The sequence below is a fragment of the Anser brachyrhynchus genome (assembly GCF_964034855.1).
Source record: "Anser brachyrhynchus genome assembly, contig: SCAFFOLD_602, whole genome shotgun sequence".
In the NCBI taxonomy this organism is placed as follows: domain Eukaryota; kingdom Metazoa; phylum Chordata; class Aves; order Anseriformes; family Anatidae; genus Anser; species Anser brachyrhynchus.
In genome coordinates this window covers 1-26,446 of record NW_027663922.1, presented here as the reverse complement: position 1 = coordinate 26,446, position 26,446 = coordinate 1, and the positions used below count along the sequence as shown (strand labels likewise).

At 66.7% G+C, this 26,446-nt stretch overlaps 1 protein-coding gene across 1 annotated transcript; it reads right to left on the bottom strand.

Moving 5' to 3' along the window:
- Positions 1-473: 473 nt before the first annotated feature.
- HCFC1 (host cell factor C1) lies at positions 474-25,449 on the bottom strand. Its single transcript, XM_080608766.1, is given in 31 exon segments — positions 474-912; positions 1,266-1,395; positions 1,397-1,735; positions 2,579-2,739; positions 2,837-3,058; positions 3,060-3,084; positions 3,086-3,595; positions 3,597-4,244; positions 4,246-4,314; positions 4,316-4,507; positions 5,541-5,761; positions 5,987-6,047; positions 6,049-6,132; positions 6,233-6,375; positions 6,473-6,692; positions 7,363-7,467; positions 8,532-8,759; positions 10,826-11,023; positions 12,806-12,966; positions 13,787-13,955; positions 13,958-14,244; positions 15,918-16,047; positions 16,049-16,098; positions 16,177-16,283; positions 16,724-16,808; positions 20,874-21,082; positions 21,901-22,013; positions 22,015-22,062; positions 23,106-23,254; positions 24,615-24,831; positions 25,328-25,449. Coding segments are annotated over 30 exon segments (5,679 nt in total). The 5' UTR covers positions 24,814-24,831; positions 25,328-25,449; the 3' UTR covers positions 474-496.
- Between the last annotated feature and the right edge of the window lie 997 nt (positions 25,450-26,446).

The window sequence follows — 26,446 nt, the reverse complement described above, 5'->3', positions numbered from 1 at the left end:
TATTTGGGACCCCCCCATTAATTGGGATCCCCCCCATTAATTGGGATCTCCCCCCCCAATATCCAGCCCCCCCCCATTAATTGGGACCCGCCCCCCCCATATCCAGCTGCCCCCCCATTAATTGGGACCCCCCCATTAATTGGCAACCCCCCCCAATATCCAGGGCCCCCCCCCATTAATTGGGACCCCCCCCCCACTAATTGGGACCCGCCCCCCCACATATCCAGGTGCCCCCCCATTAATTGGGACCCCCCCATTAATTGGGAACCCCCCCCAATATCCAGCCCCCCCCCCATTAATTGGGACCCCCCCCACTAATTGGGACCCCCCCCAAACCCAGCTGCCCCCCCCAGCCCCCCCCAACCCCCCCCAAATCTCCCCCCCCCCCCCAACTCTCACCATCAGTGGGGGGGGCCAGCAGCCCACCAGGGGTCCCCCCCCCCCCCCCAGCCCCCCAGCTCCCCCAATATCCCCCCCCAAGCCCCCCCCCGAGCTCTCACCGTCGGCGGGGGGGGGGCAGCAGCCCTCCGGGGGTCCCGGGGGCCCCCCCCAGCTCCCCCAGCCCGTTGGCGTCGGCGGCCGGGTCGTTGAGGCTGTCGGCGGGGGCCAGCGCCTCGGTGGGCAGCTGGGGGGGGGCGGCGGCGGCCGGGGGGGGGGCCCGGGGGGGCGGGGGGGGCCGGGGGGGTCCCGGCGGTCTGGGGGGGGGGCCGGGGGGGGGGGCGGCGGCGGCGGCGGCGGCCGCCTCCTGCAGCTGCTGCTGCTGCACCAGCGCCGCCAGCTCCTGCTGCGTCAGCACGATGGGGATGGCCCCGGGGGGGCCCTCGGGGGGGTCGGCGCCCAGCGGGGGCAGGTCGTGGGGGGGGCCGGGGGGGCCCCCCCCGGGCTCGCCGCTGTCCAGGGGCTCCGCTGCGCCTGGGGGGGGGAAGGAGAGGGGTTACGGGGGGGTTACGGGGGCGCCCAGGAAGCTGTGCCCCCCCCCCAGGTTCTCCTATCTCCCCCCCCCCCATTTGCCCCACTGCCCCCCCCCACTGCCCCCCCCAAATCTCCCCCAGGACCCCCGTACCTCCCCCACCCCCCCCATAACCCCCCCATTTCGCCCTAAACCTCCCATTTCCCCCCCCAAATCCTCCCTATGCTGCCCCATTTGCCCCCCGTATCCCCCCCAAACCCCCCCCGTATCCCCCCCAAACCCCCCCGTATCCCCCTATAACGCCCCCATGGCCCCCCCAGCCCCCCCCAGCCCCCCCCATTTCGCCCCCCCTCACCCAGCACGGCCTGCTGGGCCGCCTGCAGCACGGCCTGGATGGCCAGGGCTTGCGCCGTCGCCTCCTCGCTGGCCGCCGCCGCCTGCGCCGCCGCCTCGGCCGCCGCCGTCACTGCCAGCTCCTCGGGGGTCAGCCCCGGCCCCCCCCGGCCCCCCCAGGGGCGCCTCCGCCATCAGCTCGGGGGGCAGCGCCAGCCCCTCGCCCGCCCCCCCCGCCGGGGGCTGGGGGGGGGCCAGGACCACCGGCGAGGCCCCCGGGGGCTCCGGGGAGCCGGGGGGGGCGGTGGCGGAGGAGGAGGAGGAGGAGGAGGAGGAGGAAGGAGCTGGGGGGGCCGGGGGGGTCCCGGAGGATGGGGGGGGCGGGGGGGTGGGGGGGGTGGAGGAGGCGGCGGGGGGCTCCGGGGGGGATGGCTCCGGGGGGGCGGGGGGCTCTTGGGGTGCCGGGGGGGGCTCCGTCAGCGAGGAGATGCTCTGGGGGGGGGGTCAGTGGGTGAGTCCAAAGCGTCCCCAAATGGCCCCCCCAAATTCCTCTGGGCCCCCCCCATAACCCCCCCCTGTGATCCCCCCATGTCCCCAAGCCCCCCCCAAGTCTCCCACCTCAACCTCAACCCCCCCCCAATGCCCCCGAGCCCCCCCCAGATGCCCCCAATTTCCCTGGAAATGCCCCCAAGCCCCCCCAGTGTCCCCTCAAATGCCCCCAACCCCCCCCCCAATACCCCCCCAAATGCCCCCAATGTCCCTGTAAATGTCCCCAAGCCCCCCCGATGCCCCCCCAAATACCCCCAATGTCCCCCAAGCCCCCCCAAATGCCCCCAAGCCCCCCAAATGCCCTCAATGTCCCCCCAAACACCTCCAACCCCCCCTCAAATGCTCCCAAGCCCCCCCAATGTCCCCCCAAATGCCCCCAATGAACCCGTAAATGCCCCCAACCCCCCCTCAAATGCCCCCAAGCCCCCCCAGTGCCCCCCCAAATGCCCCTGAGCCCCCCCAAATACCCCCAATGTCCCTGTAAATGCCCCCAAGCCCCCCCAATGTCCCCCCAAATGCCCCCAATGTCCCCGTAAATGCCCCCAAGCCCCCCCAGTGTCCCCCCAAATGCCCCCAATGTCCCTGTAAATGCCCCCAAGCCCCCGCAATGTCCCCCCAAATGCCCCCAACCCCCCTTAAATGCCCCCAAACCCCCCCAATGTCCCCCCAAATGCCCCCGAGCCCCCCCCAAATACCCCCGACGTCCCTGTAAATGCCCCCAAGACCCCCCAACGCCCGCCCATACACCCCCCAAACGCCCCCAAGCCCCCCCCCCCCAACACTCACCGGCACGGCGGGCCCGGGGGCCGGCGTGGACTGGGTGACGGTGGTCACCGCCCGGGGCTGGGGGGCTCCGGCGGCACCGGGGCTGGGGGCGCCGGGGGGGGACCCCTCCCCGGGGGGGGGCTCGGGCTCCCCCTGCCCGTTGGCAGCCGGCGGGGGGGGGTCTGCGGGGAGAGATTTGGGGCGGGGTGAGCGAGGTGTGTGTGGGGGGGTGGGCAGAGCCCCCCCCCACCCAAATCGGGGAGGGGGCCGCGGGGTCACCTTGGTTGGCGCCCATGCTGGCGGTGACGGTGGTGGCCGTGTGGGTCGTCCCCGTCTCGTGGGTCTCGCAGGGGGGGTTGGAGCAGCCGGGGGGGGGCGGCGTGGGGCTGGGGGGGCCCGCGGGGGGCGCCCCCTCGGCCGGCGTCGCGGTGGTGCTGCCGGCGGCTGCGGCGTCGCGGGGCTGGGGGGGGGCCCTGCTCGGCGGCCCCCCCGGCCCCTGTGGCGGTGGTGGCCGTGGTGGTCTCGTGGGGTCTCGCAGGGGGGGTTGGAGCACGGCCGGGCCCCCGAGGCGCTCGCCGCGGTGCTGCCGGTGTCGGTGCCGGACCCCGGCCGCGCCCCCGAGGCCGTGGTGGTGGTGGCGGTGTTGGTGGTGCCGGTCTCGTGGGTCTCGCAGGGGGGGTTGGAGCACGGCCACGGCGCCGCGGCGGTGCTGCTGGTGGTGCTGGTGCTGGCGGCCGCGGCGCCGGCGGCCGCGCCGGGCCCGTCGCCCGAGGCCGTGGTGGTGGTGGCCGTGTTGGTGGTGCCGGTCTCGTGGGTCTCGCAGGGGGGGTTGGAGCACGGCCACGGCGCCGCCGGGGTTTGGCACGGCCGGGTTCTGTCCCCGGTGCGGTCGCCGTGGGCCACGGCCGGCGTCATGGTGGTGCCGGTGGCCGCGGTCTGCTGCGTGGCACAGGGGGCGCCGGGCAGCTCGCGGCCCGGGCAGGAGCAGGCGGTGGTGGCGGTGTTGGTGGTGCCGGTCTCGTGGGTCTCGCAGGGGGGGGTTGGAGCACGGCCGGGCCCCCGGCGGCAGCGCGGTGGCCGTGGTGGCGGCGCCGTCGGCGGCCGTCCCCGTCTCCTGACCTTCGCACGCGGCGCCGGAGCACGGCCGCGAGCCCGACGCCGTGGTGGTGGTGGCGGTGTTGGTGGTGCCGGTCTCGTGGGTCTCGCAGGGGGGGTTGGAGCACGGCCACGGCGCCGCGGTGCCGGCGGCCGTCCCCTGGCCGTCCCCGGGAGCGCCGGCACCCAACCGCGATCCGGCCGCCGTGGTGGTGGTGGCGGTGTTGGTGGTGCCGGTCTCGTGGGTCTCGCAGGGGGGGTTGGAGCACACCAGGGCGACGGCGTCGGCGGCGGTCGCGGCGTCGCCGGCGGGCGCCGAGCACGGCAGCGCCCGCGCCGTCATGGTGGTGCCGGTGGCGGCGGTCTGCTGGGTGGCGCAGGGGGCGGCGCGGCGCGGCGCGGCCTCGCGGCTCTCCTCGGCGCAGAGCCGGGCGCCGGCGGTGGTGGCGGTGTTGGTGGTGCCGGTCTCGTGGGTCTCGCAGGGGGGGTTGGCGCACACCCTGACGGCGGTGCCGGCGGCGGCGCCGGGGGGCAGCCCCTCGGGGGGGCTCTCGCAGAGGAGCTGGAGCTGCCCGGCGCCGGGGGGGCAGCGCGCCGACGTTGGCCACCACGCTGGTGGTGGCGGTGTTGGTGGTGCCGGTCTCGTGGGTCTCGCAGGGGGGGGTTGGAGCACACCAGGGTGACGGTGCCGGGGGTCCCCTCCGCCTGCCCCCCGCCCTCGGCCAAGGCGGCGGCAGCCGCCGGCTGCTCGGCCGTGGGGGAGGCCAGGATGGAGACCGGGAGGTCGTGCACCGGCTGCGCCTCCACCCCGCTCGGCGTCGTGATCAGCGTCACCTGCGTGGGCTGGGACACGGGCTGCCGCCCGCCCGCGGGCGTCACCCACACCGCGCGCCCCTCCCGGCACCCCCGGACCCCCGTCGGGGTCCCCCACCCCACGCTGGGCCCCGTTGTCACGTTGCTCCGCACCCGGAGGTCCCAAGGGGCCTGGTGGTGGCCCACGGACACGTCTACGCCACCCGTGGCCACGTCCACCCAAAGCCATGGCCACGTCTACCCAACCCCACGGCCGTGTCCCCAAGCACCCATGGGTCTCTGGTGACCACAAGACCCCCAATGACCCCCAAGGTCCTGCCAATGACCCATGGCCACATCTATGCCAACCATGGCCACGTCTACCCAACCCCATGACATCTACGCAACCCATGGCCATGTCTACCCAACCCCACGGCCCCATCCCCAAGCACCCATGGGTGTCTGGTGACCACAAGACCCCCAATGACCCCCAAGGGCCTGCCGATGACCCATGGCCACGTCTACGTCAACCATAGCCACGTCTACCCAACCCCATGGCCGTGTCCCCAAGCACCCATGGGTGTCTGGTGACCACAAGTCCACCAATGTCCCCCAAGGGCCTGCCGTTGACCCATGGCCACGTCTACGCCAACCACGGCCACGTCTACGCCAACCATGGCCACGTCTACGCCAACCATGGCCATGTCTACGCCAACCACAGCTGTGTCTACCCAACCCCATGACGTCTACACCAACCATGACCACGTCTACCCAACCCCACGGCCGTGTCCCCAAGCACCCACGGGTGTCTGGTGACCACAAGTGCCCCGATGACCCCCAAGGGCCTGCCGATGACCCATGGCCATGTCTACCTCAACCATGACCACATCTACCCAACCATGGCTGTGTCTACGCAACCCCATGGCCATGTCTACGCCAACCATGGCCATGCCTACCCAACCCCATGACATCTACGCCAACCATGACCACGTCCACCCAACCCCACGGCCGTGTCCCCAAGCACCCACGGGTCTCCGGTGACCCCAAGCCCCCCATGCCACCCCCGGGGCCCCCCCCCGGCGACCGCGGCGCTCACCTGCATGGTGATGGTGGGCGTGCCGAGCCCGCCGGCGGCCGTCATGGTGGTCTGGGCGGCCGAGACGGTGATGGCGGCGGGGTTGAGGACCTGGCTGGAGAGCGTGGCGATGGTGCCCAGCGTGGTGATGGGGGTGGCCAGTGAGGCGCTGGTGCTGTGGCCCCCGGCCCCCGCCAGGCTGGTGGACACGGTGCCCGTCACCGTGCCCAGCGTGGTGACACCTGCGGGGGGGGGGGGACACGGGACGCTTGTCACCTCCGGGGGGTGGCAGCGGGGGGGACGTCCCCACGGTGGGGGTGCCCCAAGGTCGTCCCCTCGTGCCGTTATCGGAACGCGTGGAGCTCAGGGCGCCCCTCGCCCCCCTCCCCAACCGATGAATGGGGGGGGAGGGGACACAGGGGACACCCCCAGCCCAGGACGCCCCCCGGGGTGCCACCAGCGCTCACCCGTGGTCCCCTTCACCACCAGCGTGGTGACGGTGGGCTTGACGGCCGAGACGGCCGAGACGGACGGGCGTCACCAGGCGGACGCCCCCCATGGGCACCGTGCGCAGGATGGTGCCCGGCTGCCCGGGGGCGCCCTTCAGAACCACCTAAAAAAGGGGGAAAAAGGTTAAAAAAAAAAAAAAAAAGGAGGAAAATGGAGAGGTGGGGGGGTGCCGTGGGTAGTGAGGGGGGGGTCCTGGTGCCCACCTGCGTCACCCCCTGCTGCCCGTGGCCCGTGGCCAGCTTGGGGACGGCGGTGATGATCTTGGCGGGGGTGCCGGTGCCGGACGTCATGACCTTGGTGGTGATGATGGTGATGGGCGACTTGATGCCGGGGCTGCTGGTGACGCCTTGGGGGAGGGGGGGGGGGACACAGGGACGAAAGGAGGGGGTCAGGGTGGTCTCTGTGCGCCCCCCCCGCGGTCCCGGCGGCCCCCCGGCGCTCACCGGTGGCCCCCGACTGGGTGATGATGGCCGACATGGGGATGGTCTTGATGATGGTGGTGGTGCCGGGCTTGGTGGTGCTGGGCGAGACGCTGCTGATGCCCAGGATGGTGGGCTTGGGGGGCGCCCCCCCCGCCTGCGTGGTGCTCAGGATGGTGGGGGGCTTCCCGTCCGCCGACGTCACCAGCTTCAGGATGGTCCCGGCCGGCAGTGGCCCCTTGGTCTGCGGGGAGGGGAGGGGGGGTTCGGAAAGGAAGGGGTTAATTTTGGGGGGGTGGGGGGGGATTGGGGGTAATTTGGGGAGGGAAGGGTTAATTTGGGGAGGGAAGGGTTAATTTGGGGAGGGAAGGGTTAATTTGGGAAGGGAAGGGTTAATTTGGGGAGGGGATCTGGGGGGGCTCACCTGGATGACCTGGGTGATGAGGTTAATTAGGGGAGGGCTAATTAATTAGGGGATAATTAATTGGGAGGGGCTCACCTGGATGATCTGGTTGATCGGTTTAATGGGGGGGTAATTAGGAGTGTTAATTAACTGGGGGGGCTCACCTGGACAATCTGGGTGATGGGTTTAATTGGGGGGGGTTAATTAGGGGTGTTAATTAACTGGGGGGCTCACCTGGATGATCTGGGTGACGGGGTTAATTAGGAGAAGATTAATTAGCGGCGTTAATTAGGGGGGGCTCACCTGGATGATCTAGGTGACAGAGTTAATTGGGGGGGTTAATTAGGGGTGTTAATTAATTGGGGGGCTCACCTGGACAATCTGGGTGATGGGTTTAATTGGGGGGGTTAATTAGGGGTGTTAATTAATTGGGGGGGCTCACCTGGATGATCTGGGTGACGGGGTTAATTAGGAGAAGATTAATTAGCGGTGTTAATTAGGGGGGGCTCACCTGGATGATCTGGGTGACCGGCCCGGTGGACGCCTGCCCGGTGACGGCCGAGGTCTGCACGGGCTTGGTCTGCACCACGGACATCACCTTGCCCAGGTTAGAGATCTGGGGGGGCAGTCGGGGGGTCAGGAACCCCCCCCAGACAGTTAACCCCCCCAAAACGGGGAGATTTATGGGGTCAGGACCCCCCCCCCAGACAGTTAATCCCCCCAAAACCGGGAGATTTATGGGGTTAGGACCCCCCCCGGCCAGTTAACCCCCCCAAAACCAGGTGATTTACGGGGTTAGGACCCTGTTTAATCCCCCCAAAACGGGGAGATTTATGGGGTTAGGACCCCCCCCAAACCCCTCAGGTACCCCAAAACAAGGGGATTTATGGGGTTAGGCCCCCCCCAGCCCATTTAACCCCCCAAAACCTGACGATCTACGGGTTTAGGGCCCCCCCCAGACCATTTGGTCCCCCAAACCCACGGAATTTATGGGGTTAGGCCCCCCCCCAGCCCATTTAACCCCCCAAAACCTGACAATCTATGGGGTTAGGTCCCCCCCAGGCCATTTAACCCCCCCCAAACCCGGGGGATTTATGGGGTTAGGACCCCCCCCCGACCATTTGGTCCCCCAAACCCAGGCAATTTACAGGATTAAGACCCCCCCCAGCCCATTTAACCCCCCAAAACCTGACGATCTACGGGGTTAGGCCCCTCCCCCAGCCCATTTAACCCCCCCAAAACCTAACGATCTATGGGGTTAGCCCCCCCCCCCAGGCCATTTAACCCCCCCAAAACCGGGATTTATGGGGTTAGCCCCCCCCCCAGCCCATTTAACCCCCCAAAACCTGACGATCTACGGGGTTAGGGCCCCCCCAGCCCATTTAACCCCCCAAAACCTGATGATCTACGGGGTTAGGCCCCCCCCCGGCCATTTAACCCCCCCAAAACCTGACGATCTATGGGGTTAGCCCCCCCCCCCAGGCCATTTAACCCCCCCAAAACCGGGATTTATGGGGTTAGGACCCCCCCCCCCCCCGATCATCTGGTCCCCCAAACCCACGGAATTTATGGGGTTAGCCCCCCCCCAGCCCATTTAACCCCCCAAAACCTGACGATCTACGGGGTTAGGCCCCCCCCCAAAAGCAGAATATTTACAGGGCGGGCCCCCCCCCGACTCACCAGGGCGCTGCCCCCCGGCACGGAGATGGGGCTCTTGACCAGGGTGATGGTCTTGGTGACGCCCCCCACCACCGTGGTCATCACCTGCGCCTGCTGCGCCACCGTCACCGTCCCCGACTTGTGCACGGTGATGATGGGCCGCGTGCCCGTGTTGGTGGCCGGCGCCCCCCCCGACGTCCCCACCGCCGCCGCCGCCGTCTTCAGCATCCGCGTGGCCGGGTTGCTCACCTGGGGGGTGGGGGGGGCACATCAGTTTAGGGGAAAAAGGCCCCGGATCGGTGGCCGCGGCGGTGCGCACGCTTTGGGGGGGAATGGCCCCAGATTGGCGTGCCCGGTGGTGGCCCCGCTTTGGGGGCAAACGTCCCCAAATCGGTGTCCCCATCCCCTTTGGGGGCAAACGTCCCCAAATCGGTGTCCCCATCCCCTTTGGGGGCAAACGTCCCCAAATCGGTGTCCCCGTCCCCTTTGGGGGCAAACGTCCCCAAATCGGTGTCCCCGTCCCCTTTGGGGGCAAACGTCCCCAAATCGGTGTCCCCGTCCCCTTTGGGGGCAAACGTCCCCAAATTGGTGTCCCCGTCCCCTTTGGGGGCAAACGTCCCCAAATCGGTGTCCCCATCCCCTTTGGGGTCAAATGTCCCCAAATCGGTGTCCCCGTCCCCTTTGGGGGCAAACGTCCCCAAATTGGTGTCCCTGACCCCGTTGGTTTCCCCAATTCGGGGGCAAATGTCCCCAAATCAGTGCCCCTGTTCCCTTTGGGGGCAAACGTCCCCAAATCGGTGTCCCTGACCCCGCCGGCTTCCCCAATTTGGGGGCAAATGTTCCCAAATCGGTGCCCCTGTTCCCTTTGGGGGCAAACGTCCCCAAATCCATGACCCCATTGGTGTCCCTGCTTTGGGGGCAAACGTCCCCAAATTGGTGCCCCTGTTCCCTTTGGGGGCAAACGTCCCCAAATTGGTGTCCCTGACCCCGCCGGCTTCCCCAATTTGGGGGCAAATGTTCCCAAATCGGTGTCCCCCCTGTTCCCTTTGGGGGCAAACGTCCCCAAATCCATGACCCCATTGGTGTCCCTGCTTTGGGGGCAAATGTCCCCAAATTGGTGTCCCCGCTTTGGGGGCAAATGTCCCCAAATCAGTGTCCCTGACCCCGTTGGCTTCCCCTATTTGGGGGCAAATGTTCCCAAATCAGTGCCCCTGTTCCCTTTGGGGGCAAACGTCCCCAAATTGGTGTCCCTGACCCCGTTGGCTTCCCCAGTTTGGGGGGAAATGGCCCCAAATTGGTTTCCCTGTCCTTGTCGGCGTCCCTGCTTTGGGGGCAAACGTCCCCAAATTGGTGTCCCCGTCCCCTTTGGGGGCAAATGTCCCCAAATCAGTGTCCCTGACCCCGTTGGCTTCCCCAGTTTGGGGGCGAATGTTCCCAAATCGGTGCCCCTGTTCCCTTTGGGGGCAAACGTCCCCAAATCCGTGTCCCCGTTGGTGCCCCCACTTTGGGCACAAACGTCCCCAAATCTGTGTCTCCAACCCTGTCGGTGCTCCCGTTTTGGGGGCAAACATCCCCAAAGCTGTGTCCCTGTCCCCATCAATGCCCCTGCTTCGGGGCCAAACGTTCCCAAATTGGTGTCCCTGTCCCCGTCAGTGCCCCTGCTTTGGGGCCAAACATCCCCAAATTGGTGTCCCTGTCCCCTTTGGGAGAAAACATCCCCAAATTGGTTTCCCCGTCTCTCTCAGTGCCCCCACTTTGGGGACAAACGTCCCCAAATCTGCATCCCTGACCCCGTCGGCGTCCCTGATTTGGGGGAAATGTCCCCAAATCTGCATCCCCGTCACCACTTTGGGGGCAAATGTCCCCAAATGTGCGTTCCCATCCCCAAATCGGTGTCCCTGTCCCCTTTGGGGGCAAACGTCCCCAAATCGGTGTCCCCATCCCTGACGGTGCCCCTGCTTTGGGGGCAAATGTCCCCAAATCGGTGTCCCTGTCCCCTTTGGGGCCAAACATCCCCAAATCGGTGTCCCTGTCCCCTTTGGGGGCAAATGTCCCCAAATCCATGTCCCCATCCCCACCAGTGACCCCCGCTTTGGGGCCAAACATACCCACATTGGTGTCCCTATGCCCTTCTGGGGGAAAACATCCCCAAATTGGTGTCCCTGTCCCCTTTGGGGACAAAAAACGTCCCCAAATCGGTGCCCCTGTCCCCTTTGGGGCCAAACGTCCCCAAATCGGTGCCCCGTCCCTGCTCTGGGTGCAAGCGTCCCCAAATCCGTGTGCCCCCCCCCCAAATAACGTCCCCGGGCCCTCACCATGACTGGGGACGAGGCCACCTTGACGGTGGCGGGCAGCGTGGTGGCCCCGGGGGTGACGGCCACCGTCTTGACGATGGTGGCCCCGGCGGGGACGCTGAGCACGGTGGGCGCCGACGCCGGGGGGATTTTCTGCGTGGCCGCCGCCGCCGCCGCCAGCGCCGCCATGCCGCTCATCTGCGGGCTGCTGCCGATCACCTGGGGGCGGGGGGGGGACATCGGGGGGCGTCAGGTGGCCCCCCAGGGACATCGGGGGGCACCCGGGGGACGTGGGGCGGCACCTCGGGGACACGGCCCCGGGGCTCCTGGGTGGCCCCCACGTTGCGTTGCGTGCCCCAAGGGCACTCGTTGGGTCCCCTCCGTGTCCCCTGGGTGTCCCCTGGGTGTCCCCTGGGTGTCCCCTGGGTGTCCCCTGGGTGTCCCCGTGTCCCCTCCCTGTCCCCTCCTGCCCCAATGTCCCCTCATGTCCCCTCCACAGCCACCTCCTGCCGTATTTAACCTCTGCGTGTCCCCCCCATGTCCCCTCAGGCCCCAATGTCCCCTTGTGTCCCACCACCTCCACGCCCCCTTTGTGTCCCTAGACCTCCTCCATGTGTCCCCCGTGTCCCCTCCGTGTCCCCTCAATGTCCCCACATCTCATTGCGTCCCCTCTGGGTCCCCACGTCTCATCGCGTCCCCTCCATGTCCCCCTGTGTCCCCCCACCCCATCCCACCCCCCCCATGTCCCCGTCCCTTCTCTGTGTGTCCCCAAATCCCCTCCGTGTCCCCCCATGTCCCCGTGTCCTTTCCCTGTCCCCAGCCCTTCTGTGTCCCCCCCACGTCCCCTCCGTGTCCCCAAATCCCCTCCCCGTGTCCCCTCCCCCTGTCCCCATCCCTTCTGTACCCCCCAAGTCCCCTCTGTGTCCCCAAATCCTCCCCGTGTCCCCTCCGTGTCCCCTCCATGTCCCGGCCCCTCTGTGTCCACGTCCCTTCCACGTCCCCAAATCCCCTCCCCATGTCCCCTCCCCACCCCCGTGTCCCCTCCCTGTGTCCCCATCCCTTCTGTACCCCCCATGTCCCCTCCGTGTCCCCAAATCCTCCCCGTGTCCCCTCCGTGTCATGTCCCCTGTGTCCACGTCCCTTCCACGTCCCCAAATCCCCTCCCCGTGTCCCCTCCCCACCCCCGTGTCCCCTCCCCCTGTCCCCATCCCTTCTGTACCCCCCAAGTCCCCTCCGTGTCCCCAAATCCTCCCCGTGTCCCCTCCACGTCCCTTCCCCCTCCCCACGTCCTGTCCCCGTGTCCCCTCCGTGTCCCCATCCCTTTTGTGCTCCCAAGTCCCTTCCCCGTCCCCAAATCCCCCCCCATGTCCCGTGTCCCCTCCCCTTCCGTGCTCTCCTGCCCCCTCCGCGTCCCCAAATCCCCTCCCCAACCCCCCCCGTGTCCCCCTGTGTCCCCCGTGTCCTTTCCCTGTCCCCACCTCTTCCCTGTCCCCTCCATTTCGTGTCCCCTCCCCGTCCCCGTCCCCCCAAATCCCCTCCGTGTCCCCATCCCTTCTGTGCTCCCACGTCCCCCCCCGTCCCCAAATCCTCTCCGTGTCCCCCCCCGTCCCCATGTTCCCTCCATGTCCCCCCCCCATGTCCCCTCCGTGTCCCCAAATCCCCTCCCCAAACCCTCCCCATGTCCCCCCCCATCCCCAACTCCCCCCCCGTGTCCCCAAATCGTCTCCGTGTCCCCCCCCGCGTCCCCTCCGTGTCCCCAAATCCCCTCCCCATGTCCCCCCCCGTCACCAACTCCCCCCGTGTCCCTCTCCGTCCCCATGTTCCCTCCACGTCCCCTCCGTGTCCCCAACCCCTCCCCGTGTCCCCCCCAATGTCCCCCCCCATGTCCCCCCCATCCCCATGTCCCCTCCGTGTCCCCAAATCCCCTCCCCAAACCCTCCCCACGTCCCCCCCATGTCCCCAACCCCCCCCGTGTCCCCCCCCGTGCCCCCCCCCGCTCACCGTGCCCTGGGGGCTCTGGCTGGGCACCACCATGCGCACGCCGGCGGGCAGAGACGTCACCGTCACCGGCGCCTTGCCCGGCTGCCCGGCCGAGCGCACCGTCACCAGGGGGGGCCCCGCCGCCGCGGGGGGGCCCGTCACCTTCAGCACCGCGGGGACGCCTGCGGGGGGGGGCGCGGGGGGTCAGCGGGGGGGGCGTCCGGGGTCCCCCCACGTCCCCGTGGGCCCCCCTTTGTCCCCGAGCCCCCCACAGCTCCGTAACGCCCCCCCCAACCCTAAGTCCCCCCATGTCCCCATAACCCCCCCGAGCCCCCCCTTTGTCCCCAAGGCCCCCACACCCCCGTAACCCCCCCAACCCTAAATCCCCCAACGTCCCCATAACCCCTGCTTTGTCCCCAAGCCCCCCGAGTCCCCATAACCCCCCCTTTTTGTCCCCAAGGCCCCCCCACCCCCACAACCCCCCCACATCTCCCCTTTCTCCCCAAGCCCCCCAACACCCCCACAACCCCCCCAACATCCCCCCATGTCCCCCCTTTTGTCCCCAGGTCCCCCGTGTCCCCGTAACCCCCCAACCCTAAATCCCCCCAAACCCCCATAACCCCCCCCACCCCCATAACCCCCCCAAGTCCCCACATCCCCCCTTTGTCCCCAAGCCCCCCATGTCCCCTCTTCCTCCCCCTGTCCCCATAAACCCCCCAAACCCCCCCAGCCCCCCCAAACCCCCCAACTCCCCCAACCCCCCCATCTCCCCTTCGTCCCCAAGCCCCCCACGTCCCCTCTTCCTCCCCCTGCCCCCATAAACCCCCCCCAACTCCCCCCCAACTCCCCCAACCCCCCCCAACTCCCCCCAAACCCCCCCCAACTCCCCCAAACCCCCCCCAAACCCCCCCCAACTCCCCCCCAACTCCCCCAGCCCCCCCCAACTCCCCCAAACCCCCCCCCAGCCCCCCCAAATCCCCCCAGCCCCCCCCCAAACCTCACCGGGGGTCCGCGCCGCGCCGGCGGCGGGCAGGGGGCTGGCGGCGGCGCCGGTCCCGGGGGGCAGCAGCTGCAGCGCGGCGGCGGCGGCGGCGGCACCAGTGCCACCAGTAGCGCCGCCAGCAGCACCAGTAGCGGCGGCGGCGGCGGGGGGGGGCGCCGGGGGGGGCGGCGGCGGCGCTCGCGGGCAGCAGCGTGAGCCCCACGGGAGCCAGGGGCTGCTGCTGCTGCGGGGGGGGGGGCCGGGGGGGCGGCGGGGGCGGCGGCGGCGGGCGCGGGGCTCTTGGGGGGGTTGGCGGGCACCGAGGGCACCGGGGGGGGCGCGGGGGCGGCGGGGGGCAGCTCGTACTTCTGCAGCTGCAGCAGGTAGGAGTCGGCCGTGGGCACCGCGCCCCAGCTCACCTCCAGCGACGTCGTGTTGGCGCGCACCAGCTGCACGCGCGCCGGCGCGGGGGGGCGCTCTGCGGGGGGGGGGGGGGGGGAAAGGGGGGTTCGGGGGGGGAGAGAAAGGGGTTACGGGGTGGGGGGGGAGAGAAAAAGGGGTTACGGGGTGGGGGGGGAGAGAAAAAGGGGTTACGGGGTGGGGGGGGGAGAGAAAAAGGGGTTACGGGGTGGGGGGCGGAGAAAAAGGGGTTATGGGGTGGGGGGCGGAGAAAAAATGGGGTTACGGGGTGGGGGAAACAGGGTTCAGGGGGGAGAAATGGGGTGGGGGGGGAGAGAAAAAAATGGGGTTATGGGGGGCGGGGGTAGGGGGAGAGAAATGGGGTGGGGGGGGAGAAATGGGGGTTCGGGGGAGAGGGGAGGGGGAGAAATGGGGTGGGGGGGACAGAAAAAGGGGGTTGGGGGGAGAGAAAGGGGGTGGGGGGAGAAAAAAATGGGGTTAGGGGGTGCGGGGGTAGGGGGAGAGAAAAAGGGGGTTCGGGGGGGAGAGAAAGGGGGTTGGGGGGGGAAATGGGGTGGGGGGAGAGAAAAAGGGGGTTCGGGGGGAAATGGGGTGGGGGGAGAGAAAAAGGGGGTTGGGGAGTGGGGGGGAGAGAAATGGGGTTGGGGGGAGAGGAGAGGGAGAGAAATGGGGTGGGGGGGACAGAAAAAGGGGGTTCGGGAGAGAGAAAGGGGGTGGGGGGGAGAGAAGAAAATGGGGTGGGGGGGGGTAGGGAGAGAGAGAAAAAGGGGGTTGGGGGGAGAGAAGAAGGGGGTTACAGGGTAGGGGGGAGAAAAAAATGGGGTTAGGGGGTGGGGGGGGACAGAAAAAGGGGGTTCAGGGAACAGAAAAAGGGGTTGGGGGGAGAGAAATGGGGTGGGGGGGGAGAGGGCAGGGAGAAATATGGAGTGGGGGGGAGAAATGGGGTGGGGGGGGAGAGAAAAATGGGGTTGGGGGGTGGGAGGGGAGAAAAAAAATGGGGTTACAGGGTGGGGGGGAGAGAAATGGGGTGGGGGGGGGTGGGGGAGAGAAAAAGAGCTGAGCATGCTGCAGGCTACCAAACGGGGGGCTGCGCGCCCCCAGAGCGGCCCTGTGCACCCCAAAAGGGGCCGTGCACCCCAATACCAGGGCTGTGGACCCCCATAACAGCCCTGCGCGCCCCCATAACGGCCCTGCGCACCCCAAAAGGGGCCGTGCACCCCAATACTAGAGCTGCGCGCCCCCACTGCGGCCCTGTGTGCCCCCATAGCGGCCCTGCGCACCCCAAAAGGGGCTGTGCACCCCAATACCAGGGCCATAGACCCCAATAATGGCCCTGCACACCCCCATAACAGCCCTGTGTGCCCCAAAAGGGGCTGTGCACCCTGATATGGAGCTGTGCACCCCGATACTAGAGCTGCGCGCCCCCATAGCAGCCCTGCGCACCCCAAAAGGGGCTGTGCACCCCGATACTAGAGCTGCGTGCCCCCATAATGGCCCTGTGCGCCCCCATAACAGCCCTGCACACCCCAAAAGGGGCTGTGCACCCTGATATGGAGCTGTGCACCCCCCATAATGGCCCCATGCACCCCCATAGCGGCGCTGCGCACCCCAAAAGGAGCTGTGCACCCCCGATACCAGGGCCGTGGACCCCAATAACGGCCCTGCGCGCCCCCGTATCCCCCCCCGGCGGTTTGGGGGTGCCGGGGGGGTGCGCGTCCCCCCCCGACTCACCGGTCTCGAGGTACCAGAGGTCCTTGCAGCAGACCTGGTTGTTCCAGGCCTTGCGGTAGCCGTCGCGCCCGCTCCAGATGTAGAGGCGCGTGGTGATGGCCACGGCGCAGTGCCCGGCGCGGGCGCGCGGGGACGTTGTCCTCCAGGGTGTCCATCAGGATGGGCTCCCACGCCATCGAGTCTGGGGAGAAAAACCCGCGTTTTAGGGCGTTTTGGGTTTTTTTTGGGGGGGTTCGGGGGGGTCCGGGGGGTGTCTCACCCAGGTTGAGGCACGCCAGGGTGTTGGTGCACTTCCACTCCTTCTCGTGCGTCGCCACCTTCACGTCGTCCATCACCAGCGGCACCCAGCCCCCGAACACGTACATCCTGGGGGGGGGATTTTGGGGAGGGGGGGGCAGGGGAGCCCCAAATTTTGGTTAAGGGGGGGGTATGGGGGGGGTTATGGGGTAGGAGCACGAGGAGTCCTCCCCGCAGAGCCCTGGGGGAGATTTGGGGATCCCCGGTGGCACCCGGCCCCCCAACACGGACATCTGGGGGGGGGGGGGGGGGGCATTTCAGGGCCCCCCCCGGGGCCATTTTAGGACCCCCAGGACCACTTGAGGACCCCCCGGGGCCATTTCGGGACCCCCTGGGGCCATTTTGGGGACCCCCCGGGAACATTTTGGGGACCCACACCCCCGGGGACTATTTCAGGGCCACCCCCCCAGCCCATTTGGGGCCCCCCCAACCCATTTTGTGCCCCCCCCCGCCCATTTTGTGCCCCCCCCACCCATTTTGTGCCCCCCCCCACCCATTTTGGCACCCACTTGTTGCCGATGGTGGTGGCCGAGTGCAGGCTGCGCGGCAGCGGCGCCACCCCGCTCAGGCTGGGCTTATTCCACGTCAGCGTCTCTGCCACGACAAAAACCCCCATAAAAACCCCAAAACCGCTCGGAGCGGCCCCAAAATCGCCTGAATTCACCCCAAAATGCCCCTCACTTATATCAAGGGTCCTAAAATAACCCTAAAACCACTCAGATCGGCCCCAAAATCGCCCAAATTCACCCCAAAAGGCTCCTCGCCGATGTCGAGGATCCCAATAAAAACCCCAAAACCGCTCGGAGCGGCCCCAAAATCGCCCATTTTCACCCTAAAAGGCCCCTCGCTGATGTCAAGGATCTCAATAAAAACCCTAAAACCACTTGGAATGGCCCCAAAGTTGCCCAGATTCACCCCAAAAGGCCCCTCACTGATGTCAAGGGTCCTAAAAAAACCCCAAAACTGCTCAGAGTGGCCCCAAAATCACCCAGATTCACCCCAACAGGCTCCTCGCCGATGTTGAGGATCCCAATAAAAACCCCAAAACTGCTCAGAGCGGCCCCAAAATCACCCGAATTCACCCAAAAAGGCCCCTCACCCATGTCAAAGGTCCTAAAAATAACCCAAAACCACTCAGCTCAGCCCCAAAATCGCCTGAATTCACCCCAAAAGGCGCCTCCCTGATGTCGAGGATCTCAGTAAAAACCCTAAAACCACTTGGAATGGCCCAAAACCGCCTGTTTTCACCCCAAAAAGCTCCTCACCGATGTCGAGGATCCCAATAAAACCCCCAAAACTGCTCAGAGCGGCCCCAAAATCACCCAGATTCACCCCAAAAGCCCCCTCACCGATGTCAAGAATCCCAATAAAAACCCCAAAACCGCTCGGATCGGTCCCAAAACCGCCCGTTTTCACCCCAAAAGGCCCCTCACCGATATCCGGGGTCCAGCGGTCGCCCAGGCAGCAGCCGCTCATGCCGCCGTAGACGAGGAGCCGCGCGCAGCGGCATCGCAAAAACCCCAAGAAAACCCCCATAAAAACCCCAAAACCTCTCCGATCAGCCCCAAAACCGCTTGGAGCGGCCCCAAAATCGCCTGTTTTCAACCCAAAAGGCCCCTCACCAATGTCGAGGGTCCCAATAAAAACCCCAAAACCTCTCAGATCAGCCCCAAAATCGCCCGTTTTCACCCCAAAAGGCCCCTCACTGATGTCAAGGGTTCTAAAAAAAACCCCAAAACCGCTCAGAGTGGCCCCAAAATCACCCAGATTCACCCCATAAGGCTCCTCGCCGATGTTGAGGATCCCAATAAAAACCCCAAAACTGCTCAGAGCGGCCCCAAAATCACCTAAATTCACCCCAAATGGCCCCTCACCGATGTCAAGGATCTCAATAAAAACCCCAAAACCGCTCAGAGTGGCCCCAAAATTGCCCGTTTTCACCCTAAAAGGCCCCCTGCCGATGTCGAGGATCTCAATAAAAACCCTAAAACCACTTAGAGTGGGCCCAAAATCACCCGAATTCACCCCAAAATGCCCCTCACTAATGTCCAAGGTCCTAAAAAAACCCTAAAACCACTCAGCTCGGCAGAATCGCCTAAATTCACCCCAAAAGGCGCCTCACTGATGTCGAAGATCTCAATAAAAACCCTAAAACCACTTGGAGTGGCCCCAAAGTCACCCAGATTCACCCCAAAAGGCCCCTCACTAATGTCCAAGGTCCTAAAAAAAACCCTAAAACCACTCGGATCGGCCCCCAAAATGGCCCGAATTCACCCCAAAAAGCTCCTCACTGATGTCGAGGATCCCAATAAAAAACCCCAAAACCGCTCGGAGCGGCCCCAAAATCCCCCGTTTTCACCCCAAAAGGCCCCTCACCGATGTCGAGGGTCCAGAGGTCGCCCAGGCGGCAGCCACTCATGCCGCCGTAGATGAGGAGCCGCGCGCGGCGGCATTGCAAAAACCCCCATAAAACCCCAAAACCTCTCCGATCGGCCCCAAAACCGCTAGGATCGGTCCCAAAATCGCCTGAATTCACCCCAAAAGGCCCCTCACCAATGTCAAGGATCCCAATAAAACCCCCAAAACTGCTCAGAGTGGCCCCAAAATCACCCAGATTCACCCCAAAAGCCCCCTCACCGATGTCAAGAATCCCAATAAAAACCCCAAAACCGCTCGGAGCGGCCCCAAAACCCTCCGTTTTCACCCCAAAAGGCCCCTCACCGATGTCGAGGGTCCAGCGGTCGCCCAGGCAGCAGCCGCTCATGCCGCCGTAGACGAGGAGCCGCGCGCGGCGGCATCGCAAAAACCCCAAGAAAACCCCCATAAAAACCCCAAAAGCTCTCCGACCAGCCCCAAAACCGCTTGGAGCGGCCCCAAAATCACCTGTTTTCAACCCAAAAGGCCCCTCACCGATGTCGAGGGTCCCAATAAAAACCCAAAACCTCTCAGATCAGCCCCAAAATCGCCCGTTTTCACCCCAAAAGGCCCCTCACTGATGTCAAGGGTTCTAAAAGAAACCCCAAAACCGCTCAGAGTGGCCCCAAAATCACCCAGATTCACCCCAAAAGGCTCCTCGCCGATGTTGAGGATCCCAATAAAAACCCCAAAACTGCTCAGAGCGGCCCCAAAATCACCGGAATTCACCCCAAATGGCCCCTCACCGATGTCAAGGATCTCAATAAAAACCTTAAAACCACTTGGAGTGGCCCCAAAGTCACCCAGATTCACCCCAAAAGGCTAATCACTGATGTCCAAGGTCCTAAAAAAACTCTAAAACCACTCAGAGTGGCCCCAAAACCGCCCGTTTTCACCCCAAAAGGCCCCTCACCGATGTCGAGCGTCCAGAGGTCGCCCAGGCGGCAGCCCGTCTCATGCCGCCGTAGATGAGGAGCCGCGCACAGCGGCATCGCAAAAACCCCCATAAATACCCCAAAACCTCCTGAATCAGCCCCAAAACCACTCGGAGCGGCCCCAATATTGCCTGAATTCACCCCAAAAGGCCCCTCACCGATGTCGAGGGTCCAGAGGTCGCCCAGGCGGCAGCCGCTCATGCCGCCATAGACCAGGAGCCGCGCGTGGCGGCATCGCAAAAACCCCAAGAAAACCCCCATAAAACCCCCATAAAAACCCCAAAACCGCTCGGAGTGGCCCCAAAATCCCCCGTTTTCACCCCAAAAGGCCCCTCACCGATGTCGAGCGTCCAGAGGTCGCCCAGGCGGCAGCCGCTCATGCCGCCGTAGATGAGGAGCCGCGCGCGGCGGCATCACAAAAACCCCCATAAAACCCCCAAAACCTCCTGAATCAGCCCAAAGCTGGTCGGATCGGCCCCAAAATCCCCCGTTTTCACCCCAAAAGGCCCCTCACCGATGTCGAGCGTCCAGAGGTCGCCCAGGCGGCAGCCGCTCATGCCGCCGTAGACGAGGAGCCGCGCGCGGCGGCATCGCAAAAACCCCAAGAAAACCCCCATAAAAACCCCAAAACCTCTCCGATCAGCCCCAAAACCGCTTGGAGCGGCCCCAAAATCGCCTGTTTTCAACCCAAAAGGCCCCTCACCGATGTCGAGGATCCCAATAAAAACCCCAAAACCTCTCAGATCAGCCCCAAAATCGCCCATTTTCACCCCAAATGGCCCCTCACCGATGTCAAGGATCTCAATAAAAACCTTAAAACCACTTGGAGTGGCCCCAAAGTCACCCAGATTCACCCCAAAAGGCTAATCACTGATGTCCAAGGTCCTAAAAAACTCTAAAACCACTCAGAGTGACCCCAAAACCCTCCGTTTTCACCCCAAAAGGCCCCTCACCGACGTCGAGCGTCCAGAGGTCGCCCAGGCAGCAGCCGCTCATGCCGCCGTAGATGAGGAGCTGCGCGCGGCGGCATCACAAAAACCCCCATAAAACCCCCATAAAAACCCAAAAATCTCTCAGATCAGCCCCAAAACTGCCCGTTTTCACCCCAAAAGGCCCCTCACCGATGCCAAGGGTCCAGAGGTCGCCCAGGCGGCAGCCGCTCATGCCGCTGTAGACGAGGAGCCGCGCGCGGCGGCATCGCAAAAACCCCAAGAAAACCCCCATAAAAACCCCAAAACCTCTCCGATCGGCCCCAAAACCGCTCGGAGCGGCCCCAAAACCGCCGTTTTCACCCCAAAAGGCCCCTCACCGATGTCGAGCGTCCAGAGGTCGCCCAGGCGGCAGCCGCTCATGCCGCCGTAGATGAGGAGCCGCGCGCGGCGGCTGTCGCGCTCGCCGTACACCACGGCGGTGTGGGACTCGCGGGGGGGGGGCAGCACGCCGTAGGTGATGGGGATGTCCCACGCCACCACCCCCGAGCCCGGCCGCAGCTCCAGCACGTAGAGGTCGTTCAGGTACCTGCGGGGGGGGGTTGGGGGGGGTTAGGGGTGAGGGGGGGGCCCACGGGGGTCCCGCGGCCCTACAACCCCGGGATCCCCCCCCAAACGGTTCCCGGTGGCCCCGCGACCCCGATTCTCCCCGATTTCTGCTCAAATTGGAAGTCCCTGGGGGCCCCGTGCCCCCCCCCTTGTCCCCATCTGTACCTGGGGGCCCCCCGACCCCAACTGTCCCCAAATCCTGCCCCATAAACGGGTCCTGGGGGGGTCTCTGCGGGGTTCCCACCCCCTCAATATCCCCCGATGCCCCCAATGCCCCCCAAACCCCCCCAACGCCCCCGGTGTCCTACTGAGAGCCCCCAAAACCCCCCCAACAACCCCCAAACCCCCCCCCAACATCCCCCAAATCCCTCAAACCCCCCAATATCGCCCCCAAATCCCCCCCAAAGTCCCCCACAACCCCCCCCAAACCCCCCCAGCTCCCCCCCCCCAATATAAGGCCCCCCCCCCGACCGGGGGATGTTCTTCTTGGGGTCCTCGCTGTCCCTGGCCAGCCCCCCAAAGCAGCAGCACTTGTTGCCCCCCAAATCCCCCCAAAACCCCCCCAAACTCCCCCAAATCCCCCCCAACCCCCCCAGCTCCCCCCCCCAATATAACGCCCCCCCCCGACCGGGGGCTGTTGTTCTTGGGGTCGTTTCTTCGCCGTCATTCGCCAACCCCCCAGAGAAGCAGCACTTGTTGCCCCTAAATCCCCCCAAATCCCCCCCAAATCCCCCCAAACCCCCCCCAATGTCCCCCAACCCCCCCAAATCCCCCCCCCAATAACGCCCCCCCCCTGACCGGGGGATGTTGTTCTTGGGGTCCTCGCTGTCGTTGGCCAGCCCCCCGAAGAGGTAGCACTTGTTGCCCACCAGCGAGAAGCTGTGGCCCAGCCGCGGGCAGGGGGGGGGCCCCGTTCTTGGGGGTCTTCGCCTTCAGCCGCTTCCACTCCCAGCGGCTCGCCTGGGGGGGGGGGGGGGGCGGGGGGGCGTGGGAATAGGCCTGGGGGGGGGGCCAGGGCCCTGCCCCACCCCCCGTGTCCCCATGGCTCCCCCCAGCCCTACAGCCCCCCCCCCCAGGGTGTGCCCCCATCCCCAGAGCCCCCCCCCCCACCCCTGCGCCCCCCCCCCCTCCCCACAACCCCCCCATCTCTGGGGGTCCCTTCATCCCCAACCCCCCCCCCCCCCCATCTCCATGCCCCCCCCCCCAACCTCAGGACCCCCTCCCCACCCCCCCCATAGCCCCCCCATCCCCCTGCCCCCCTCCTTGCCCCCCGTCCCCATGCCCCCCCCTCCCCATTCCTTACCCCGTCCCCATGGCCCCCTGGGGCCTCCCCCCCAGTACCCCCCCACACCCCTGTGCCCCCCCCCCACCCCTGCACCCCCCCCCCATGGCCCCCCCTTCCCATTCGCCCCCCCCATCCCCATGGCCCCCCCCATCCCAATGCCCCCCTCTCCCCATCCCTGCGGTCTCTGCACCCCCATACCTCCCCCGTACCCCCCGCTTCACCCCGTGCCCCCCCTCACCCTGCGCCCCCCCTTGCCCCCCACATGCCCCCCCCCCGTCCCCATGCCCCCCCCCTCCAGCACCCCCCTCCCCCTCCCCAACCCCCTCCCTGTCCCCATATCCCCCTGGGGCCTCCCCCCCCGTGCCCCCCCTCACCCTGCGCCCCCCCTTGCCCCCCACATGCCCCCCCCCCCAGCACCCCCTCCCCCTCCCCGTCCCCATATCCCCCTGGGGCCTCCCCCCCCATGCCCTCCCCAACACCCCGTGCCCCCCCCCGCGCCCCCCCCCCGCACCCCCCCGCGCCCCCCATCCCCACACCCCCCCCATTCCCCCCCCCCTTGCCCCCCCATGTCCCCCCCCAGCACCCCCTCCCCCTCCCCACCCCCCTCCCCATCCCCATATCCCCCTGGGGCTTTCCCCCCGTACCCCCCCCCCCATCCCCACCCCCCCCCGTGCCCCCCCCGCCCCGCGCCCCCCCCTTGCCCCCCCGTGCCCCCCACCTGCAGCTCGTAGAGGTCGTTGCTGTACTTGCCGTACTCCACCATGCCCCCGAAGACCAGCAGCCGCGTCCCGTCGCACACGAAGCCGTAGGCGGCGCACCCGGGGGGGATGTCCCCCCGCACCGCCGGGATGAACCACTGGTTGGTGGCTGGGGGGGGGCAAAGGGGGGGTCAGAGCGGGGGGGGGCACGGGGGGGCACCCCGGGGCGTCTGGGCCCCATAAACGGAGAAATCCCATAAAAAAATACACAGAAACCCCATAGAAACCCCATGGAAAAGGCACCGGGGGGGGCTGGGGGGGGGGAATGGGGGGGGTCAGAGTGGGGGGGGGCACGGGGGGGGCCATCTGGGGGGGGCCCCCACAAGCGGAGGCACCCAATGCCCCCATTTGCCCCCGGTACCGCCCCGCTCCTCCCCCACTTACCCCCCCAATTGCCCCCCTGTGCCCCCCCCCCCCAATTTTTAGCGCCCCCCCCGTGCCCCCCCCTCAGTGCTGCAGACGTGCAGCTCGTCCACAACGCCCTCGGTGCCCCCAGTTACCCCCAGTTACCCCCAATACCCCCAGTTACCCCCCCATACACCCCATTTCTCCCCCCCAACCCCCCCAGTTGCCCCCCCGTGCCCCCCCCCACAACTTTTTGCCCCCCCCCGCACCACCCCCAGTGCTGTAGACGTGCAGCTCGTCCACGATGCCCCCAGTTACCCCCAATTACCCCCCCACACCCCCCATTTCTCCCCCCCATACACCCCAGTTACCCCCCCAACCCCCCCCAGTTGCCCCCCCAAATGCCCCCCCCATAACTTTTTGCCCCCCCCGTGCCCCCCGCCCACCAGTGTTGTAGACGTGCAGCTCATCCACGATGCCCCCAGTTACCCCCAATACCCCCAGTTACCCCCCCCACCCCCCATTTCTCCCCCCCGTTCGCCCCAGTTTCCCCCCCCAACCCCCCCATACCCCCCCCAAATGCCCCCCCCCAATTTTTTGCCCCCCCGCGCCCACCGGTGTTGTAGACGTGCAGCTCGTCCACGATGCCCCCAGTTACCCCAATACCCCCAGTTACCCCCCCATACACCCCATTTCTCCCCCCCAACCCCCCCCAGTTGCCCCCCCGTGCCCCCCCCCACAACTTTTTGCCCCCCCCCGCACCACCCCCAGTGCTGTAGACGTGCAGCTCGTCCACGATGCCCCCAGTTACCCCCAATTACCCCCCCACACCCCCCATTTCTCCCCCCCATACACCCCAGTTACCCCCCCAACCCCCCCCAGTTGCCCCCCCAAATGCCCCCCCATAACTTTTTGCCCCCCCCGTGCCCCCCGCCCACCAGTGTTGTAGACGTGCAGCTCGTCCACGATGCCCCCAGTTACCCCCAATACCCCCCCATACCCCCCAGTTACCCCCCATACCCCCCATTTCTCCCCCCATACACCCCATTTCTCCCCCCCAACCCCCCCCATACCCCCCCCAAATGCCCCCCCCCCCAATTTTTTGCCCCCCCCCGCCCACCCACCGGTGTTGTAGACGTGCAGCTCGTCCACGATGCCCTCGTTGCCGCCGCCGAAGACGACGATGAGCTCCTTGATGGCGACGGCGCGGTGGCCGTGCCGGGGGCGGGGGACGGGCCCCGACCAGCCCACCACCCGCCGCCAGCGCGGCTGCAGCGCGGGGGGGGCGCCGGGGGGGCCCCCGCCCGGGGCCGGGGCGGCCATGGGGGCCCTCTGCCTCTCCTGGGGGGGGGCGGGGGGGGGGCAGTTAGGGGGGGGGGGCAGAACCGCGCCGGCAAAGGGGAGCCCCCCCCAGTCTGTCCCCCCGTGACCCCCCCGTTTATGTACCCCCCCCCATTTGTGTGCCCCCCCCCCCCAAATAATTAATTACCGGCGCTAATGAACCCCCCTTTAGATTCAGGGGGGGGCACAATACACAAATTGCCCCCCCCCCAATTATTTTCAGGCTGTAATTGATGTTGAGCCCCCCCCCCCCCCCCAGACGCTTTTGGGTGCTGCCCAAAGACCTGCCCCCCCCCCCAAATCTTTAGGGACCCCCCCCCAAAATCCTCAGAGACCCCCCCCAAATCCTCGCAGCCCCCCCCCAAATTATCACAGCCCCCCCCAAAATCCTCGGGGACCCCCCCCCAAATCCTTAGGGACCCCCCCCCAAAATTCTCACCCCCCCCAAATTCTCCCCCCCCCCCCCCAATTCTCAGCCCCCCCCCGTAACACCCACCCCGGGGGGGGGCAGCCGCTCCCCTCGTCCCTCCCTGCCCCGGGGCGATGCAATCCGGCTGCGCTAATTGCCCCCGCTAATTGCCCCCCCCTAATTGCCCCCCCCCCCTACACTCCCGCAACCGCCCCCCCCCAGGACCAGGGAATTGTGGGCAGCGCCCCCCCCCGGTGCTATAACTGCCCCCCGCGTTATAATTGCCCCCCCCGGCATCAGAACTGCCCCACTCCTCACCCCCCCCCCCCAAACAATGCAACTGCCCCGCTCCAAGCTATCTGCCCCCCCCATGCAACTGCCCCCCCCCGCGGCAACTGAACTGCCCCATAACAAACCAATTGCCCCCCCCCAGCAACGTAACTGCCCCATGACAATACAATTGGCCCCCCCCCGGCAACTCAACTGCCCCCCCCCGACACCTAACTGCCCCTTAACAATGCAGTTGCCCCCCCCGGCTATGCAACTGCCCCCCTGGGGCAATTAAACTGCCCCATAACAAACTAATTGCCCCCCCCGGCAACATAACAGCCCCTTAACAACACAGTTGCCCCCCCCCGGCATCCTAATTGCCCCTTAACAATACAGTTGCCCCCCAGCAACTCGACTGCCCCCCCCGGAGCAAACTAACTGCCCCTTAACAATGCAATTACCCCCGCCAGCCCAATTGCCCCCCCCAGACACCTAACTGCCCCCTAACAATGCAATTGCCCTCCCTGGGTGCCCGCTTGCCCCCTAACAACCCAATTGCCCCCCGGCAGCCCAACTGCCCCCCCCGGGGCAACCTAACTGCCCCTAACAATACAACTGCCCCCCCCCGGGAGCCCAATTGCCCCCCCCGGCAACCCCAATACCCCTTAACAATACAATTGCCCCCCGGACAACCCAATTAACCCCCCGGGAGCCCTATTACCCCCCGGGGCAAACTAACTGCCCCCAAACAATACAATTGCCCCCCCGGGAGCCGAATTGCCCCCCCCAGCAACCCAAATACCCCCTAACAATACAACTGCCCCCCCCGGGAGCCCAATTGCCCCCCCCCAGCAATCCCACTGCCCCTTAACAATACAATTGCCCCCCCCCCAACATTTAATTGCCCCTTATCGACCCAATTCCCCCCCCCGGGGC